At 53.2% G+C, this 20070-nt stretch overlaps 3 protein-coding genes and 1 pseudogene across 5 annotated transcripts in view; 2 read left to right on the top strand and 2 right to left on the bottom strand.

Moving 5' to 3' along the window:
- Positions 1-190: 190 nt before the first annotated feature.
- LOC116243431 (uncharacterized) overlaps positions 191-20070 on the bottom strand; it is a 30706-nt gene continuing 10826 nt past the window's right edge. The window contains exons 1-5 of one of the 3 annotated variants that reach the window (XM_090130196.1): positions 6280-6367; positions 5653-5734; positions 5336-5462; positions 4634-4744; positions 191-4532 (exon numbers count right to left, since the gene is read on the bottom strand). In XM_090130196.1, the coding sequence (XP_089986322.1) occupies positions 3436-4532; positions 4634-4744; positions 5336-5462; positions 5653-5676 (1359 nt within the window). In that variant the 5' untranslated portion in view covers positions 5677-5734; positions 6280-6367 and the 3' untranslated portion in view covers positions 191-3435. Of the gene's footprint in view, positions 4533-4633; positions 4745-5335; positions 5463-5652; positions 5735-6279; positions 6368-20070 lie in introns of those variants that run through there. The other 2 variants (XM_090130198.1, XM_090130197.1) reach the window with 2 other exon arrangements.
- On the top strand, positions 6868-12484 carry LOC149913254 (uncharacterized). Its single transcript, XM_090130102.1, has 3 exons — positions 6868-6961; positions 7290-12114; positions 12190-12484. The coding sequence occupies exons 1-2, from the start codon at positions 6868-6870 to the stop codon at positions 8393-8395; spliced, it is 1200 nt and encodes a 399-aa protein (XP_089986228.1). The 3' UTR covers positions 8396-12114; positions 12190-12484.
- On the bottom strand, positions 12500-13484 carry LOC149913253 (uncharacterized; annotated as a pseudogene).
- Positions 15885-19828, top strand: LOC149913252 (uncharacterized). Its single transcript, XM_090130214.1, has 4 exons — positions 15885-17439; positions 17630-17756; positions 18368-18478; positions 18563-19828. The coding sequence occupies exons 1-4, from the start codon at positions 17416-17418 to the stop codon at positions 19477-19479; spliced, it is 1179 nt and encodes a 392-aa protein (XP_089986340.1). The 5' UTR covers positions 15885-17415; the 3' UTR covers positions 19480-19828.

Genomic DNA, 20070 nt, shown 5'->3' with positions numbered 1-20070 from the left:
TCGGTGCGTGGGTTTTGACTGTTTTCCTGACCCTCATCCTTTTCTTGCCTGAGAGACTCAAATCTATTACATGGCGACTCTGCAGGGGTTGGTGGCACCGTGGGTGTTGAACAAATGAAGAGTAGGTAACCATTCATGTGGGTAAATGCTGTCAGAACACTCAGAGGTGAGGTGATCCTGCATCCCTGGTCCACAGAAGAAATCCTGCAGCACAGAGAAGGCAACTTAGCCTTGTGCATGAACCACTCAGCAATCATCTCTGTGCAGAAATGAAACAAATATCTCATGTCAATCTGAGAAAATCAGATCCTGGCATGGCCCTCAATTTCTGGGAAGCTAGTCACACATTCACAAGTGAGGCTGTTCTTGAGACACTCCTTTAAATAAGAATAATTAATAGGTATCATCATCCAGGCTGAGTGGCTTATAGTAAAGTCCCACAGTGACATCCACTTTAGTTCCTTGTCCCTTAATCCATATCCAGAGACTTTCAACCACGTCATTACTAACTGTATGCTCCGTTCCATCCAGCCCACCAGTACTTACAGCAACCCTATCCCATCTCACCTGCCATGCATCTCCAGCCTGGAGAGCCCAGAGCCATCCATCACACACAGCACACCCCTCACAGCACCATTCCCACCACATTCCACTCATGCTGATGATGCTGCAGCACACAGGGCCTCCAGCTTTAGATGCCAACGTGAAAAACCAATAGCACATAACAGCCTTGCACATGGGCAGCTGGGAGGCTGGTTGTTCCCTTGGGAGCTCTGTCTGTGGCTGTGTTGATTCCATGAGTGCAGAGGTGACATACGAAATAGCTTTCTGTGGGGTGGATGCAACTACTGGTAGAATTCACCACCACAAAGCCTCCTAAGTGAACAGACACCCTGAGACTGGAAGCCCCCCACCTCCATGCCCTCCATTCCACCACCACAAGGAAAACAAACCGTTGTGGAATCTGAAATGCTCCTGTTCCTGCAGACAAGGCACAGCAGTCACAACTCTGCAGGGACTCAGACCACAACAGAAAGACTTTCCCCAGAGCAGAGGGAAAACAGGGAAGCTCAGTTACAGATGAGTTTTCTAACTCTTAATGCAACTAAACATGGCAGGTGACAAAACATAGGGGGAAATCCACCATTAGAATGATTTCTTCAGGAAAAAAATAATGGAAAAACAGTTACACTGGCTCACCAAAATCAACCTCCACTTCCTGCAAGCTGCATTCCAAACACAGCAGCTTTAGCTGAGCCCAGCAAATGAGGCACTTCTGCAGGAGATCTCAGACACACCTTCCCAAGGTCAAAGCAAAAACCTTCAAGCTCAAAAGGAATCACCGGCAAGGCAAGCACGCACTGCAGAGCACTCTGATATCTCTGTGCTGTGGGGATGAGCAGCTTGTGCACCGTGTGGGTTTGCACTGCTTTGTGCTCCTATCACCTCCAGAAACTTGGGATGGCGCATTTAGGAAGAACACGTTCAGCTTTTTATAGTTTTATTGCAGACAAACAAGGCTTGGTGTCATACAGCTGCTCTGACCAGCTGATTAAAGCATTCGAGAAGAGCAGCAGAACCAATGTGCAGCATGATTAGGAAGGATGATAGGGTTGTGTGAAAGAAATATCTTCCCAAAAGCAAGCACTGGGCTGGAGGAGGAACCAAAAACAAATCCTGCTTGCACTTTTCCCTTTCCTCATTCCACATGCTGACATTTTTTTTCAGAACAAAAATAACAGTTGTCATGGTTTTGTGATTTTTGGCTTTCGGTATTCCACATCATAACATCATGTGGGGCAGTGGGAGTTTAACTGTTAATGCTCAAGCTCTGGGTACCTGCCTGGAAGAACAGAAGAACTACATTCCCCAGGGGACTTTGCGGTCACAGAGAGTCTTGAGATACAACTCCTGGCAAGGTCACCTGATGCGCTCTTCTTTTGCCTACTTTTGGTTGGGTCTCCTCCCTTTTCTCCCTGCTGCTCAACTGGACTGCGCATCTCACCTCAGCTCTCCGCGTTGTGGTGAGGCCTATCCACCTTTCAGACATTCTCTCTCATTATATTTGATTTATTAGCTTCAAATTTAATTATATTGTATTGTAGTGTGTTATCTTGCATTCTCATAGTATATTTAGTAAATTAGTTTGTTTCTCCTCAGATTGTTGCCGCTGTTTTTAATTATTCTGGGGTCCCCTGTTCCCTTTTTCCGGAGGCGCGGATCTGCGGATCCCTCCGCCCCGCTAGTCACGGAACTGGGCCAAACCAGCCCGTAAACCGTTAACAACAGTGAAGAAAGCTTCAGAACAACTCAGCTACTTCATTCACCCCCTTCTCTTTCCACTGCAAATGGTTCTCAGAAAACCTCCAAGAGCCACATTACTGCTCTCCTGACCATTCCCTCAGGTTCATCAGTGCACTCACAAATCACTGAGAGCAACACATGCAACAGACACACAGAACATCCCTACACTGCCGCTTCTCCTTAGGAAACAGCATCAAAAAGCTGCTGGCAGGAGGAGCAGAAGAGGAAAGCAGGCATGGTGAGAGAGCTGCTTTGGGCAGCAAGGAAAGGCCATCTGAAGCTCCTGGGTTATGTCCCTTCTGCAGATGGTCCAGAGACACCTGCAGGGCCAGTGATGACTTCTGCACTCTGCACAAAGCCCTTCTCACACTCGAGGCATTTCTAAGGCTTCCAGCCACATGAACTCACTGGTGCAAGCATGGATTGGACCTCACTCAAGTGCAGACACTGATACCTCAGCAGGTTCAAGCTGTGGCCAAAGCTCTTCTTGCAGGCTGCACACCTGTAGGGTTCCTCGTGTGGTTCCACTGGTGTGTGTTGAGCTCCCAGCTCTGCACGGAGATCTTCCTGCACTCAAGGCGCTCACAGGGACTCTACCCTATTTGGTTCTCTGGGCTATACTGACGGTTGAGCTCCAGATGAAGCTCTTCCCACACACCCTGCAGAAAGAATTTCTTCCTTCCTGGTGACATATCAGCCCAGCTGAGGTTTCCTTGGGGTCCTCACCTGCTGCCCCACAGCAGAGAAGTTTCTGCAGGGGAGGTAAGAGGTGACTCTCCTTGCACACAGCCCTGGCAGTAATGTGCCACCTGGCAGGGGGTTTCCAGTGGCTGTGACACATCCCACTGTGGATTCTCCTTTGTTTGGCTGCTCAACACAGCAACTGCAGCTAAAGGACATCAATATACATAATTCTCACGCAAAGAAGAAGAAAGAGGATTTAAAGCAGAGCACTTCCTCTACTCAGGGGATTTCATCACCACAGAAAGCCACAGGTGGTGACCAGACTGGGACCCTGGCTGAAGCTCTTTCCACATTCAGGACTCAGCAGTCTCTACATCTTGTGTGGCTGTGCTGGTAGGCAACGAGGCTGGAACTGCTTCTGAAGGTTCCCAGAGTCTTGAGATGCTTCTACAGCCTGTTTGTGCTGTGGATGCGCTTGTGGGTGTTGAGACTACATCTTCGTTGAAAGCTCTTCCCACACTCAGGACACTGAAAAGGTCTCTCCCCTGTGTGGATGCGCTGGTGGCGCTTCAAATCAGAACTGCTTTTGAAGCTCTTCCCACACTCAGGACACTTGTCGGGTCTCTCCCCTGTGTGGAAGCGCTCGTGGCGCTTCAATTCATAACTGCTTTTGAAGCTCTTCCCACACTCAGAGCACTTAGAGGGTCTCTCACCTGTGTGGATGCGCTGGTGGCGCTTCAAATCGGAACTGCTTTTGAAGCTCTTCCCACACTCAGAGCACTGAAAGGGTCTCTCTCCTCTGTGGAAGCACTCGTGCCGCTTCAAATCAGAACTGCTTTTGAAGCTTTTCTCACACTGAGGACACTGAAAAGGTCTCTCTCCTGTGTGGAAGCGCAGGTGGTAGATGAGGTGGGAAGGGCTTTTTACGGTCTTCCCACACTCAAAACACTTGTAGGGTCTCTCCTCTGTGTGGAAGCGCTCGTGGCGCTTCAGTTCAGAACTGCTTTTGAAGCTCTTCCCACACTCAGAGCACTTGTAGGGTCTCTCTCCTGTATGAAAGCGCTGGTGGTAGGTGAGGTGGGAACTCCTCTTGAAGCTCTTCCCACACTGAGAACAATTAAAGGGTCTCTCTCCTGTGTGGACGCGTTGGTGGTAGGTGAGTTGGGATCTCTTTTTGAAGCTCTTCCCACAGTCAGAACACTTGTATGGACTCTTTGCTGAGCGTATGCACTGGTGGTTAACAATGCTGGAATCTTTTTCAAAGCTATTTCCACACTCCGTGCATGGATTCTGCTTTTTCTTCTGGCACACATCCTTGCTCCCGGGTTCTTCAGGCTCCTTTTGACCTTTGCTGAAGTCCAGTGGGGTGCCTCCTGTCTTTTGCAGACACTTTCCTACTTGCTTCACGCTGTGCTCACCCTGACCTTGCTCCAGATCTCCTTGGACATCCCTTCTGATTTCCTCCACACAGACACCACCCCACTGCCTTTCAGCCACACCACTTTCCTGCTGATCCTCCAGTATATCTGTAATCCGAGTTCCTGCTGGATGACAGGAAATCCAGAAATAGCACACAGTGCCCCAAATAAAACACAGACAGAGATTGCTCTTACAGCCAAAGCCTCCTTCCCTCCCTCCACCTCACCTGGGCTGAGGTCTCCTGGCACAGCCTCAGGGCTACGCACATCTGGGATCCACGGCTCTTCCCCTCCTTCAAGCAGGGAGATCACCACGGGTTTGGGGGCTGCAAGTGGAGCTTCAACGAGAGAAACAGGGGAGATGAGAACACTTCCATCGTTCTGGCACAGTGCCTGTTCAACAGCTCCACTCTGTGTCCCTCCCCAGGGAGAAACCACACTTTGGGCCTGAATGACACCGGGCCCACAGCTTCCTTTGGAGCAAAGAATGCTTTTACAGCTCTGAAAATTACGAAGGAATGTTTTCTTTAAAATTAAACTGAGAACGGCTTATTTATTTTCTGACAATATATCAACGACCAAGGCATCAAAATGTCTATAGCGATTGAATGCAAAATTATAAATTCTAAAGGAGTAACCAGGGAGGCATCTGTTAGCTGAAGTTGGTGGAACTATGCAACATAACAACAGAAGGTCTGGTTTTCTCCCTCCTGGCTGATGCCTGCTTGCCAGCACTGACACCGGGGCTTTTATCAGAGTGCAGTGCGTACTGAGCCCTCCTGAAACTCATGCTTCTCAGTATTTCCTTTGTTGCTGCTGCAGTTATCAATATGTAACTGCACAGCTATTATTCCAGGCCCGGCCTGCAGAGGCTCATTCTGCACAGCCAAAGGTGCCCTAACGAGGAGGAAAGGCAGCAAAGCCCTCACCCAGCGAGGCCACGCACTGGTACGTCTCCAGCATCACGTCCCGGTAGAGCGCTCGCTGCGCAGGGTCCAGCAGCGCCCACTCCTCCCTGCTGAAATACACGGCCACCTGCGCAAAGCTCACGGGCTCCTGCAAGCAAAGAGGCTCCTTGCTGGGAACAGCCAAGGCCCAGGGAAGCAGCTCGCACAGGACACAAACTCCCGTCCCAGCCGCTTCTCTGGCCCCAGCACACACCTGCTGCCTGAGGGCACCTCCCTCTCCCCCGGCATTCGCATCCCTCGCCCCTCCGCCTCTCCTGCCTGCTGCCCCCAGCCCCTACCTGACACGGATGTGCTGTGGCCATCTGCTGCTCTCCTGCAGGTGAGATGATCACGGCCGGAAGGCAGAAGTCCAACTGGAGCCTGCAGGGACAAGAGAAATGGCAGGGGAGCTGTGAGGGAACGCAGCAGTCCCTGTCCCAGCCCAGCCCTCCACAGCCCAGCTGCAGGACACTGCCTGCCTGGGGGACCACAATGACCACGTAGTTTCAATCCCCTGCTATGTGCAGAGTTGCCATCCACCAGACCAGGCTGCCCTGAGCCACATTCAGCCTGGCCTCAAATGCATCCAGCGATGGGGCACCCATGACCTCCCTGGGCAACCTCTTCCAGTGCGTCACCATCATCCCTGTGCAAAACTTCTTTCGAGTATCTTATCTACATCTCTCCTGTTTCAATTTGAAACCATTCCCCTTGTCCCATCACTATGCACCCGCGTAAACTCCCGTTCCCCTCTATTTTATGCTTTTCCTTCAAGTCCCGGAAGGCCACAATGAGGCCTCCCCGGAGCCTTCTCTTCTCCAAGCTGAACAAGCCCATGTCCCTCACTGCGCCAAGAATGCCTCGGCGGCTGCATTTCCCTCCTCCCCCACCAGGCGGCGCTGCTCCCCACTCAGCTCAGCACGCACCCTGCGCTCCCTTCCAGGGCCCGTTCTCAGCAGCGGGCGCCCTTTGCACAACGCAGCCTGGGCTGCACTTGACTGACGTGCTGCTCGGCCGCGTTCTGCACCCGTGCTCCAGTCAGCCCACAGGCTGCCAGCTTTCCAGCGTCCGTTACGCAGCCCAGTGCCGGAGCTGGCGCAGATGCCGGACGTGCTCAGGGCCCGCAGCTGTGCGCTAAAGGCATCTGCAGCTGCCGGGACAGCCCGAACAAAAGCCTCGGGAGGGGTTTGCACGACCTCAGGTGAGCCGTCAGCCCGGCGCCAAGCGCACAAAAGGGAACGCTGAAATGGCCGCTAGAGGCAGGTGTTGCTGCTGCGTCCCCGAAGGGAAACTGCGGGCTGCCGGGGAGGGCGAGGGAACTGGAAATTAAGACACTCAAAAGGACTTATCGGGGAGTTGAAAGTTTCCATCAATTCATGCTTGCAGAGCTGCTGTTGTGGTTTTGTGATTTTTTTGTTGTCAGTATTCCACATCAGAACATCATGTGGACCAGTGGGAGTTAACGAGTTAATGTTCTGGTTCCGTTTACTGTTGGGGACTCTTTGAGCATCCTGATGGGACGGGAGGGGGCGGCATCCCCGCACGAGCTGGCGGGGAGAGGCAGTGTGGTGGAGCTGCGGCCAGGACCCGACACGGCTGCCTCTCCCCGTCTGGCCCGGCTCAGCTCGCCGCAGAGAAAGCACGTTTTCCCTCGCACTACCGTGGTTTGGCTCTCATTTTTTTATACTCTTGTCTCTCGTTTTGTTTGATTTAGTTAGATTCAGTACATTACCCTTCCTCTTCAGATCGTTGCCGTTGTGTTTTCTTTTTGTTGAAACTATCGGCTAGCCCTCTGCCCTTCCCCCTCTCCCAGAGCGCACGTGGCCCGGGGCCGGCCGGGAACCGGCAAATTGTTCGTACCTTTTTTTTTCCCCTCTTCTTCCCGGGGCCTGTGACCCCCTGTCACGGACTTATATCTAAGGATAACCCGTGACAGCTGCGGGGCGAGGTCACCTCGTGTCTGCCGTGGCCCAGAGGGAGAAACGCACTCCCAGCTGCGCTGTGTTACACAGAGCCAAGCGGGCAGCAGAGCACGCTGAGCTCCTCTGCCATTTCCTCGCTGTCCCAGCTCCAACCCCTTCCTGTGCTCCTCGATATACAACCCGGGCTGCAACACGCCTGGCAACCGCTGCTCCCCTCGTTGCAGCCCGTCTGGCCCAGCAAACCTGCCGTGCTGGGCAGGAGCTGGGGCCGGGACCGGGCTCCCGCCTGGGCTACGGCAGTGCCGGTTCCGCCCCGCCGGTGCCGCTCCCCGCTGCCCTCCCGCCGCTGCTGGCAGGGGGCAGGAAGCGTGCGCTCTTCTGCACGAGCCACCGAGGGCACCTACCTCGGGTGCGGAGCAGGCTGCTCCCACCTCTGGCGCAGGCAACCGGGCTCCTGGGAGTCGCTCCTGGGAGAGCAGGGGATGCCGAGTGCCCGCAGCCCGGAGCTGGCCGCACGACGGCCTTGCTGCAGCTCCTGCCGCCGCGGTGCTGCCCGGATGGCTTCCAGCCAGGCTCTGGCCGCTTCGGCACAGCCTCAGCTCCAGGCAGCGATTCCCACAGCGAGCACGCCCCGAGCCGGCTGCCAGGCCTTGGGCAGGTTCACAGCTCGTTCTCCGGGCACGTCTGCAGACGGGCGGGGGAGGGAGGGACGGGGGCTGTGTTTTGTCACGCTAATGAAGCGTCGCTCTCTGCTCCGTCCCTTTGCTTCCTTTGCTGGGGCCGTTCGCACATCCTTGCGGTCACACATCCCCACGTTGCTGTCACAGAATTGCCAGGGTTGGAAGGGACCTTGAGGATCATGAATCTCCAACCCCCCTGCCACACGCAGGGCCACCAACCATCCCACCTAATGCTAGACCAGGCTGCGCAGGGCCCCATCCAATCTGGCCTTGAACACCTCCAGGGACGGGGCATCCACAACCTCTCTGGGCAGCTGTTCCAGTACCTCACCACTCTCTCCGTAAAGAATTTCCCCATGTCGTCCAACCTCAGTCTCCCTTCCCTCAGCTTAAAACCATTTCCCCTTGTCCTGCTGTCACTCACCCTTTCAAAGAGTTGATTCCCCTCCTGTTTGTAGGCTCCCTTTAGGTACTGAAAGGCTGCAATGAGGTCACCCCGCAGCTTTCTTTTCTCCAGGCTGAACAAGCCCAGCTCTTTCAGCCTGTCCTCATAGGGGAGGTGCTCCAGTCCCCTGATCATCTTCGTGGCCCTCCTCTGCACCCTCTCCAACAGCTCCCTGTCTTTCTTGTACTGGGGGCTCCAGACCTGGACGCAGTATTCCAGATGGGGCCTCACAAGAGCAGAGTAGAGGGGAACAATCACCTCCCTGTCCCTGCTGGCCTCCCCTCTTTTGATGGAGCCCAGGATCCCATTTGCCTTCCAAGCCGCAAGGGCACACTGCTGGCTCATGCTAAGCTTTTCATCTATCAGGACCCCCAGGTCCTTCTCCACAGGGCTGCTCTCAAGAACCTCTCCTTCCAGTCTGTAAGGATGCCTGGGATTCCTCCAGCCCAAGTGCAAAACTCTGCACTTTGCCGTGTTGGACCTCATCAGGTTCACCCAGCCCACCTTTCTAGCCTCTCGAGGTCCCTCTGAATGGCATCCCGTCCTTCAACCGTGTCGACCGCACCACTCAGCTTGGTGTCGTCAGCAAACTTGCTGAGGGTGCACTCGATTCCACCATCCATGTCATTGATAAAGATGTTACAGAGCACCGGTCCCAAGACAGAGCCCTGGGGGACGCCGCTCGTTACCGGCCTCACCTGGACATGGAGCCATTGATGACCACCCTCTGTCTGCGGCCTTTCAACCAGTTTCTTATCCATCGAGTGGTCCACCCATCAAATCCACATCCCTCCAATTTGGAGAGAAGGATGTGGTGGGGGACCGTGTCAAAGGCCTTGCTCAAGTCCAGGTAAATGACATCGGTCGCCTTTCCCTTGTCCACCGATGCCGTCACTCCATCATAAAAGGCCACCAGATTGGTTAAGCATGACTTCCCCTGGTGAAGGCATGCTGGCTGTCACGGATCACATGCCCTTTCCTCATGTGATCAAGCATGTCATTCAGGATGATCTGTTCCATGATCTTCCCAGGCACAGAGGTGAGATTCACCGGCCTGTAGTTCCCGGGGTCCTCCTTGCTCCCTTTCTTGTAAATGGCAGTGACGTGACCCTTCCTCCAGTCATCCGGGACCACACCAGACAGCCACGACTTCTCAAATATGATGGAGAGCGGCTCGGCAACCACCTCAGCCAGCTCCTTCAGAACCCTGGGATGCACGCCATCCGGCCCCATAGACTTGTACACATTCAGTCTCATGAGGCGGTCTCGGACCTGCTCTTTAGTCTGTCCTGCCGCTCCTTTAACTCCTCTCACCCGTGAGCAGGTCCCAGAGGAGCCAATCTCCGGCTGCCCTGCTCTCGAGGCCAGCATCTCCCTGCAGCTGGCTCACTTCCTCGCTGAGCGCTGCCCATGGCACTCATGGCACGTTTCTCCTCACTGAGCGAGTGACTTCTATTGCTAACAACTTCCTATCCTGCTTTCTCGATTCGCTCTTCTCTGCAAGGCATGAGCATGGTTAAGCTCTCTGTTGTATGAGGTCTGGCTATGCTAAAAACTCTTGAGACCTACACATCCACTGTGGGGCAGAGAAAGAGCCCTGGTATGGACCGGGTGTGTTACAGGTACAGGGACCCGTATGTCTTAAGGAGACATCCTACGTGGGGGTGAAGGAGCGAGGGTGCACCCTGAGGGTGGATCCACATCTATAGGTTGGGTGATGGTGATCAGTGTGGGAGCACAGCCCTGGAGCAGGGTCCCACTTGGGGAGGTATCTCGAGGATTCCGAGAACCTCACATGTGAAATCTTGCAAGGCACCCCGAGAGTGAGGCCATAATGCGCTCAGGAATGAAAGCTTTGTAATACTTTGGAAAAATCATCAACAGAAATGTACTGGGGGGCATTTGCAGTTAGCTGCCAGGAAGGGGCCTGGTAGGACCATGTAACGAGTAAATGTCCAAACTGGTTTTTCATTGTCGTTATCTTTGTGATTGTTAAGTGTTTCTGTTATAAAATTATTGTTTGTGCAATTCCATTTACAATACAAGTGCTCTTGTTGCTGGGGGACATTGGTTATAGTCTTGCCCAGGGAATTTGGTGTCCTGGGGAAGTAGGCAGACTCCATTACCCAGCAACGGAGACTTTATAAGCGGCTGCTTTGAATACGAAATATTGGATCGGAGGTGTGAGTGGTGTGAATGTGGGAATTGAGTTTAATTGGGTATTTGTTTAACCCTGTATTTGTTATCAGAGCCTTGACCTGTAGTCCTGCCCAGGAATTACAGTGGAATAGAGGAAACTGGCATTTCGGTTGGCATTGTGGGCTGGGGTTTAAAGAGGAATATGTATTTGGTCACACTAACGTACAGCTGTAAGGTGTGGGCTTTAGGAACAAGAAAGAAGCAATGAAATTTAGCATGGAGGAGCACGGGGAAGGAAGTTCCCAGGCAAATTCCACTTGAGATATTGCTGGGGAGCCTGAGGGCCCTGTGAGCAAGAAAGCTTGAATTAAAAATTGTAATCAATGGTGGTTGGAAGGCGATGAGCACTTAGCAGTGAATATTGTTTTTGCGAAGGCAGGAGATGAGATGCTGGGAGCGAATAGCCTTCATCTGCAGAGACCTGGAAAACTTGATATCCCAGTGTTAGCACGGGAAGCCTTAGGAAGGGAGGAGCTGAGAGCAGGGCTCTAGGACCCAGAGATCTCCTCAGGAAGAGCTGAAGGGGGAGAGCTGGAAAGGCCCGGGAGGGTTCTGCCCCCATTGAACGGGAAAGCAGTTCGTGCAGAAGAGGCGCTGGATTTGGTAACAGATGCAATAGCAGTTAAGGGTGGAGAAGATTAAGCTGAGGAAGGAATTGCAGCCAAGTGTGGAATTTGTAGTAACTGGAGCAACTTACTGGGTGTTAAATACTTCTCTAACTCCATTCAGTGATGGGTTTGTAACCGTAAGGGAAGCCACTGGCAAAAGTGAGGAGGTTTACTTTCTTAAGCCTTGACAACTTAGTGTAGGTAAACAGGTAGGGATACACAAATGTTTGTAGGAGCCAAATTCACCAAAGCCTTTACTAGGGCAAGATTTACTAGAACAACTGGAAGCTGAAATCAAGTTGAAAGGAGAACTGGAATGTAAGGTACAAGAACAGTTAATAGAGGTGCTCAGGTTAGCACTGATCACTACCCCTGCTGGGACCAGGATCCCAGACAGAGGAAGTGATCAAGTCTGTCCTGGGGTGTGGGTGGTAGAAACCCCAGGAAGAGCTAAGAATGCAGCACCAACAGCAATCGGAATAAAGCAGGGAGCTCAGCTGGTTTGGATTAAACAGTGCCCCCTCGAATTCGGAGATAGGAAAGGAATCTGGCCAATACCTGACAGTTTTCAGAGATTAGGGCTGTTATTGGAGTGTGAGCACAAGATTTAAGGGCCGTCAATAGAATAGTGTAGGATTTATACCCATTGGTAGCATACCCATACACGCTGCTTCCAAAATTATCAGGGGAATTGGCATGGTTTACCATTCTGGACCTAGAAGATGCTGTCTTTTGTCTACCATTGAGTCCAGAGAATCAGCTCATGTTTGCTTCCCCAAGTGTTCAAAATGGCTCCACTCTTTTCAGGAACCAGCTTGCCAAAGACTGGAGCAATGGGTACGGCCCCAGGACAAGGAACCCTGTCACAGTACATGCATGACCTTTGATAGCTACCACAACAAAGGAGGTATGCATAGCAAGGACAATTAGTCCACTAAGCTTTCTCTTACTAAAACTGAATGGCTATCGAGTTTCTCCACAGAAAGCCCAGATGGCACGACCACAGGTAACCTATTTGGCTTATGAAATCACTGCTGGATCCTAAACCCTAGAGAACAACGAGGAAGGAAGCCATTTGCCAGACTGTGGAACCTCAAACATCAAAGGAGCTCCGGATTTCCCTAGGGAAGACGAGGTGGTGTCACCTACAACTATGAAATCTGATAAAGCCCTTCTATGCCCTTCTTAAATCCTGTCCAAAGATCTTCATACAGGTTGAGGAAGGCAAATAAGATGAAGGTTTTGTGTAGCAATTAGACACGGACTCTGTTGTTAGTGCAGAACAAAACCTTTTATTGAGTACGATGAACTTGAACAACATGCTCTTGGCCAAGTGCCTTATGAAATGTGACCCTCTTTCTGCATGTGGCAGTGCTGGGTTTTCCATCCTTCCCTGAAGTCGAGGGGGCTTCAGCTGGGTCGTCCCTCCTGTGCTGTCCTGTGGCACGCAGGCTTTGTTGCTGTGGGTGCTGGACTCGGGCACCGGCTGTGTCAGCTTCATCTCAAGTCTGTTGTACCTCAGCAGTGGGCGACGAGGTCACAGAGGCTGTCAAACACCAGGCTGTCAGTTAGAAAGAACCTGTGGATGCTGGCGTCCTGCCGCCAGTGGATGCGGCAGTGCCGCACCTTCTCACTGTGCCAGAAGGACAGAACATAGTCCCCAGCGTAAGTCTCACTCTCCCTGACGAGGAAAGAGCATCAGGGCCCCCATCTCGGTGCAGTACTCTGTCAGCAGCCACTCAGCAGTGTGCTGCCCTCCACGCCCTGCTGCCAGCCTGCCGTGGAACCGCTCCTGAGTGAGATGCAGCTCGACCTTCTGCGCAGGTCGTCTTCCCCATCTGTTCCTGGCTGGGGCAACGTAAAGCACTTCCACGTGGCAGTGATGGACTCTTCCTCCATTTGGCAATCCACCATTGCTCCTTTGTCACACATGAACCCGTGGTTCTTTGCCACTCACCTCCGTCAGCCAACTCAGGTTTGCCACTGGTCAGTTTGACCTTGATAGCATCTGCTCACTCCCATGCCAGGTGTACAAGCTAGACGTGGTGTGATCATGTCGGGAGGTTCTGTCTGGCACAAATAGTTACGATCTTTCAGTTTTCTCCCTCCGCGTCTGCTGAACTCGTTTACATCTCCAAAGGTCTTCTGCTAATCAGGGCGAGTGTGTCTTTATTTTCTCCCAGGGATATACAGATTATAGGCAGCAAAATACAGGACCTGCACGGAGGTGCAGGCTTCAAAACAAGATAATAGCTCCCTATTATGGGCCAGAATCATGGCTGAGCACAGGAAAACTCACTGGGGAACCGAGACTCTGTAGAAATACTTGAGCCAACGGGCTGTGGCTTGGAATTTATGCACCACCTCTAAGCAGGTAACACAGCAGTGTGAGATTTGTTTACAGAATTGTGGGAATCAGATGTTGTTTCCGCATTAGAATTGGATAATATTTTTAAGTTCATGATCTCCGTTGTCATAGTTCTTTTTGGGAGTCTTCTACTTAACTTAGGGAAGATCTCTGATAGTTTACATCACTTATCCTCTAGACAAACCTTCCCAGGAATGCACGCTCTGTATATATGCATATTTTGTCACATACATTGCAAGAAGATCCTGCACGAGATCAAACCAGAGAACAAGGCATGGTATGCCCGAGGAAGCGCCTGAAGAGACATCGGAAGGCCTGCCATCATCCCTCCCCCCTGGTGCTGTTTGTTTAACGAAGACTTCGGAGACAATCACCATATCAATACAAGAAGAGCACTGAGACATCTTGGAAACAACAGGATGGCTGCTGACTGACACCAGATAACACACGAACCAACAAATGTAAACTGTGATAAGATTGTGAACCTGGAGTACCCAGCCAGTGGGGAAACAGGGCAGGGGGATGGGTAAAGGGAAAAACAGGGTATAAAGACTGTCATCTTGTGTCCATAGGTGCGCTCCTGCTTGCGGGACGCCCGCCATTGCAATCGCGAATAAAATCTGCTTTTATCAAACTGTCCTGACAAAAATTGTTTGGATGTTTCCAACAGAATAATCCCCTCCAGGGGTATGGAGAACTTCTTGGAAAAGAGTGAAGTGGGGAATAACCCCCTTACACAGGCCCTCCTGGGTTCCATAGCTTTATTGGATGGTTTATTCCAAGTGAAGTGAATTAGTGTCAGAAGATACATTGACCCCCTCTGCGTTAGGGATAACTGCCCTTTGAATGTATTACAAAACCATTGCTTTTTGGAAAGCTCTCATGTAAGCACAGGAAATACTTTTTGTCATGTGTACAGCTGGGTTATCAGCACAAAGGAAAGAGATGCAGCAGTGATCGCGGCAAAGTTCAGAGGAACATCTCCTGCAGAAAGATGTGTAGAGTTTAAACATTGCCAAGTGAAATTTGGAGCCTGCTTTTGCCCCACTGAAAATGCAAAAGAACAGGAAGCAGTCTTTCCTGGACAAAACCCCCGGTTACCCTGAGGGCAGTTCCCTCTGGGTGGCCCTAAAGTCTGTAGATCTACAGCAGCAAACAGCAGAGCCGGCCCTCGTACAGCAGAGAGCTTAACCATGCTCATGCCTTGCAGAGAAGAGCGAATCGAGAAAGCAGGATAGGAAGTTGTTAGCAATAGAAGTCACTCGCTCAGTGAGGAGAAACGTGCCATGAGTGCCATGGGCAGCGCTCAGCGAGGAAGTGAGCCAGCTGCAGGGAGATGCTGCCCTCGAGAGCAGGGCAGCCGGAGATTGCCTCTTCTGGGACCTGCTCACGGGTGAGAGGAGTTAAAGGAGCGCCAGGACAGCAACGTGGGGATGTGCGACCGCAAGGATGTGCGAACGGCCCCAGCAAAGGAAGCAAAGGGACGGAGCAGAGAGCGACGCTTCATTAGCGTGACAAAACACAGCCCCCGTCCCTCCCTCCCCCGCCCGTCTGCAGACGTGCCCGGAGAACGAGCTGTGAACCTGCCCAAGGCCTGGCAGCCGGCTCGGGGCGTGCTCGCTGTGGGAATCGCTGCCTGGAGCTGAGGCTGTGCCGAAGCGGCCAGAGCCTGGCTGGAAGCCATCCGGGCAGCACCGCGGCGGCAGGAGCTGCAGCAAGGCCGTCGTGCGGCCAGCTCCGGGCTGCGGGCACTCGGCATCCCCTGCTCTCCCAGGAGCGACTCCCAGGAGCCCGGTTGCCTGCGCCAGAGGTGGGAGCAGCCTGCTCCGCACCCGAGGTAGGTGCCCTCGGTGGCTCGTGCAGAAGAGCGCACGCTTCCTGCCCCCTGCCAGCAGCGGCGGGAGGGCAGCGGGGAGCGGCACCGGCGGGGCGGAACCGGCACTGCCGTAGCCCAGGCGGGAGCCCGGTCCCGGCCCCAGCTCCTGCCCAGCACGGCAGGTTTGCTGGGCCAGACGGGCTGCAACGAGGGGAGCAGCGGTTGCCAGGCGTGTTGCAGCCCGGGTTGTATATCGAGGAGCACAGGAAGGGGTTGGAGCTGGGACAGCGAGGAAATGGCAGAGGAGCTCAGCGTGCTCTGCTGCCCGCTTGGCTCTGTGTAACACAGCGCAGCTGGGAGTGCGTTTCTCCCTCTGGGCCACGGCAGACACGAGGTGACCTCGCTCCGCAGCTGTCACGGGTTATCCTTAGATATAAGTCCGTGACAGGGGGTCACAGGCCCCGGGAAGAAGAGGGGAAAAAAAAAGGTACGAACAATTTGCCGGTTCCCGGCCGGCCCCGGGCCACGTGCGCTCTGGGAGAGGGGGAAGGGCAGAGGGCTAGCCGATAGTTTCAACAAAAAGAAAACACAACGGCAACGATCTGAAGAGGAAGGGTAATGTACTGAATCTAACTAAATCAAACAAAACGAGAGACAAGAGTATAAAAAAATGAGAGCCAAACCACGGTAGTGCGAGGGAAAACGTGCTTTCTCTGCGGCGAGCTGAGCCGGGCCAGACGGGGAGAGGCAGCCGTGTCGGGTCCTGGCCGCAGCTCCACCACACTGCCTCTCCCCGCCAGCTCGTGCGGGGATGCCGCCCCCTCCCGTCCCATCAGGATGCTCAAAGAGTCCCCAACAGTAAACGGAACCAGAACATTAACTCGTTAACTCCCACTGGTCCACATGATGTTCTGATGTGGAATACTGACAACAAAAAAATCACAAAACCACAACAGCAGCTCTGCAAGCATGAATTGATGGAAACTTTCAACTCCCCGATAAGTCCTTTTGAGTGTCTTAATTTCCAGTTCCCTCGCCCTCCCCGGCAGCCCGCAGTTTCCCTTCGGGGACGCAGCAGCAACACCTGCCTCTAGCGGCCATTTCAGCGTTCCCTTTTGTGCGCTTGGCGCCGGGCTGACGGCTCACCTGAGGTCGTGCAAACCCCTCCCGAGGCTTTTGTTCGGGCTGTCCCGGCAGCTGCAGATGCCTTTAGCGCACAGCTGCGGGCCCTGAGCACGTCCGGCATCTGCGCCAGCTCCGGCACTGGGCTGCGTAACGGACGCTGGAAAGCTGGCAGCCTGTGGGCTGACTGGAGCACGGGTGCAGAACGCGGCCGAGCAGCACGTCAGTCAAGTGCAGCCCAGGCTGCGTTGTGCAAAGGGCGCCCGCTGCTGAGAACGGGCCCTGGAAGGGAGCGCAGGGTGCGTGCTGAGCTGAGTGGGGAGCAGCGCCGCCTGGTGGGGGAGGAGGGAAATGCAGCCGCCGAGGCATTCTTGGCGCAGTGAGGGACATGGGCTTGTTCAGCTTGGAGAAGAGAAGGCTCCGGGGAGGCCTCATTGTGGCCTTCCGGGACTTGAAGGAAAAGCATAAAATAGAGGGGAACGGGAGTTTACGCGGGTGCATAGTGATGGGACAAGGGGAATGGTTTCAAATTGAAACAGGAGAGATGTAGATAAGATACTCGAAAGAAGTTTTGCACAGGGATGATGGTGACGCACTGGAAGAGGTTGCCCAGGGAGGTCATGGGTGCCCCATCGCTGGATGCATTCGAGGCCAGGCTGAATGTGGCTCAGGGCAGCCTGGTCTGGTGGATGGCAACTCTGCACATAGCAGGGGATTGAAACTACGTGGTCATTGTGGTCCCCCAGGCAGGCAGTGTCCTGCAGCTGGGCTGTGGAGGGCTGGGCTGGGACAGGGACTGCTGCGTTCCCTCACAGCTCCCCTGCCATTTCTCTTGTCCCTGCAGGCTCCAGTTGGACTTCTGCCTTCCGGCCGTGATCATCTCACCTGCAGGAGAGCAGCAGATGGCCACAGCACATCCGTGTCAGGTAGGGGCTGGGGGCAGCAGGCAGGAGAGGCGGAGGGGCGAGGGATGCGAATGCCGGGGGAGAGGGAGGTGCCCTCAGGCAGCAGGTGTGTGCTGGGGCCAGAGAAGCGGCTGGGACGGGAGTTTGTGTCCTGTGCGAGCTGCTTCCCTGGGCCTTGGCTGTTCCCAGCAAGGAGCCTCTTTGCTTGCAGGAGCCCGTGAGCTTTGCGCAGGTGGCCGTGTATTTCAGCAGGGAGGAGTGGGCGCTGCTGGACCCTGCGCAGCGAGCGCTCTACCGGGACGTGATGCTGGAGACGTACCAGTGCGTGGCCTCGCTGGGTGAGGGCTTTGCTGCCTTTCCTCCTCGTTAGGGCACCTTTGGCTGTGCAGAATGAGCCTCTGCAGGCCGGGCCTAGAATAATCACCATGCAGTTACTTCTTGACCAACACCACAATCGTAGTAACAAAAGAAACACAGAGAAGCATGAGTTTCATGGGGGCTTATTGTGCTCAGCACTCTGATAAAAGCCCCCGAGTTAGTGTTGGCAAGCAGGCATCAGCCATGGAGGGCAGAACCATCTCCCTGCAAACAGCCCTTGTGTTCTTGCATTACACGGTGCCACCAGCTCCTGCTAACATGTGACTCTTTGGTTACTCCTTTAGAATTTAATATTTTGTATTCAGTTCCCATTATGCTTTCTGACGCCTTGGACATTGAGCAAGTTGAAAGAAAACAGACAAATTGTTTTAAAGGGAATGTTAAAGAAAATGTCCCTCCATAGTTTTCAGAGATGTGACAGCATTCTTTGCTCCAACCCCATGTGTGTTGGCCCAGTGTCATTCAGGTCCTAATTGTGGTTTCACCATGGGGTCGGGTGTAGATTTGGTGGATAAGAAGCTGTGCCTGAATCACGGAAATGCTCTCATCTCCTCCGTTTCTCTCACTGAAGCTCCATTTCCAGCCCCCAAACCTGTGGTAATCTCCCTGCTTGAAGGAGGCAAAGACCCCTGGATCCCAGATGTGCATAGCCCTGAGGCCGTGCCAGGAGACCTCAGCCCAGGTGAGGTGGTGGGGGGAAGGATGGTTGGGGCTGGGTAATATTTGGGGCACCGTGTGCTATTTCTGGATTTCCTCTGTCATCCAGGAGGAGAGGAGATCACAAATAGAAAAGAGAATTTGCAGGAAATTGGTGTGGTCCAAAGGCAGTGGGGTAGTGTCTCTGTGGGAATAAGGAGAAAGGATGTCCAAAGTGGCCTGGAGCAAGGAGAGCGTTTCAAGAAGTCACTGGGAAACTATCCAGGAAAGAGAGCAAGGAACCCGGTGGGTCTCAGTGCAGGTCAACAGCAGCCTATAGATGCCAGGAAGAGAGAAGTACGCTGGAAGAAAAAACGGAACTCAAGTAATGAGCACGCAAAAAGCGTTAAAAGATATTCCAGACTTGCTAGCAACCAGCACATACACTCAGGGGAGAGACTGCACAGGTGCTCTGACTGTGGAAAGAGCTTCAAATGGAGAGCCCACCTTACGATACACCAGCGCATCCACACAGGAGAGAGACCTTTTAAGTGCTCTGAGTGTGGGAAGAGCTTCAAAAGGAGTTCCCATCTCGTCTGCCACCAGCGCATCCACACAGGAGAGAAACCCTTTAGTTGTCCTGAATGTCCAAAGAGCTTCAAACACAGTTCCACACTTTACTCCCACCAGCTTATCCACACAGGAGAGAGACCCTACAAGTGCCCTGACTGTGGGAAGAGCTTCAAAAGCAGTTCTGCCCTCACCAACCACCAGCGCATCCACACAGGAGAGAGACCCTACAAGTGCCCTGACTGCTGGAAGAGCTTCAAAAGGAGTTCCCACCTCACCTACCACCAGCGCATTCACACAGGAGAGAAACCCTATAAGTGCTCTGAGTGTGGGAAGAGCTTCCAAAGCTGTTCCAATGTCATCCGCCACCAGCGCATCCACACAAGACAGAGAACCTACAAGGGCCCTGAGCGTGGGAAGAGCTTTAGAAGCAGTTCTAGACTCAAGTCCCACAAGCAAGTACACAGAAGAAAGTGATTATAGAAGCCTGTTGTGGTGTAACCCAGCAGGTGGCTCAACACCATCAAGTCCTTCGCTCACTCCTCCCTTTCCCAGCTGGTTGGGGGAGAGAACAAAACCAAGAAAAGATCTTAGTAGGACTTAAGAGTTGAGTTCAAGCTTTTTACTGAGATAAAGGACAAGGATAAATGTTACGACAGTGTGCATATATATATGAATTGTATAGCAAGTGACGCGCTGGGAACTTCTCTGGTTTCTGCCCTTTAAGTGTCCTGATTGTGGAAAGAGGTTCAAAAGAAGTTCCCACCTCGCCCACCACCAGCACATCCACACAGGAGAGAGACCCTTTAAGTGCTCTGAGTGTGGGAAGAGTTTCAGAAGCAGTTCAAACCTCACGGTACACCAGCGCATCCACACTGGAGAGAAACCTTTTAAGTGTTCAAAGTGTTCAAAGAGCTTCAGAAGCAGTTCCTACCTCATCCAACACCAGCATGTCCACACAGGAGAGAGACCCTACAAGTGCCCTGAATGTGGCAAGAGCTTCAAAAAGACTTCCCATGCCGTCCTCCACCAGCGCATCCACACAGAGGAGAGACCCTACAAGTGCTC

The sequence above is a fragment of the Phasianus colchicus genome, chromosome 39 (genome assembly GCF_987193195.1).
Source record: "Phasianus colchicus chromosome 39, bPhaCol1.hap1.1, whole genome shotgun sequence".
Classification (NCBI taxonomy): Eukaryota; Metazoa; Chordata; class Aves; order Galliformes; family Phasianidae; genus Phasianus; species Phasianus colchicus.
This window is presented reverse-complemented; position numbering and strand designations above follow the sequence as displayed.

What these genes read in the sequence shown, in the direction of transcription:
- LOC149913254 (XM_090130102.1), top strand. Translation starts at nt 6,868, where the DNA reads ATGGGACGGGAGGGGGCGGCATCCCCGCACGAGCTGGCGGGGAGAGGC. An exon ending in CGACACGGCTGCCTCTCCCC is followed by an intron (nt 6,962 to 7,289) that starts GTCTGGCCCGGC and finishes AACCCGTGACAG; the next exon opens with CTGCGGGGCGAGGTCACCTC.
- LOC149913252 (XM_090130214.1), top strand. Translation starts at nt 17,416, where the DNA reads ATGGCCACAGCACATCCGTGTCAG. An exon ending in CCACAGCACATCCGTGTCAG is followed by an intron (nt 17,440 to 17,629) that starts GTAGGGGCTGGG and finishes CTTTGCTTGCAG; the next exon opens with GAGCCCGTGAGCTTTGCGCA. An exon ending in GCCAGGAGACCTCAGCCCAG is followed by an intron (nt 18,479 to 18,562) that starts GTGAGGTGGTGG and finishes TCTGTCATCCAG; the next exon opens with GAGGAGAGGAGATCACAAAT.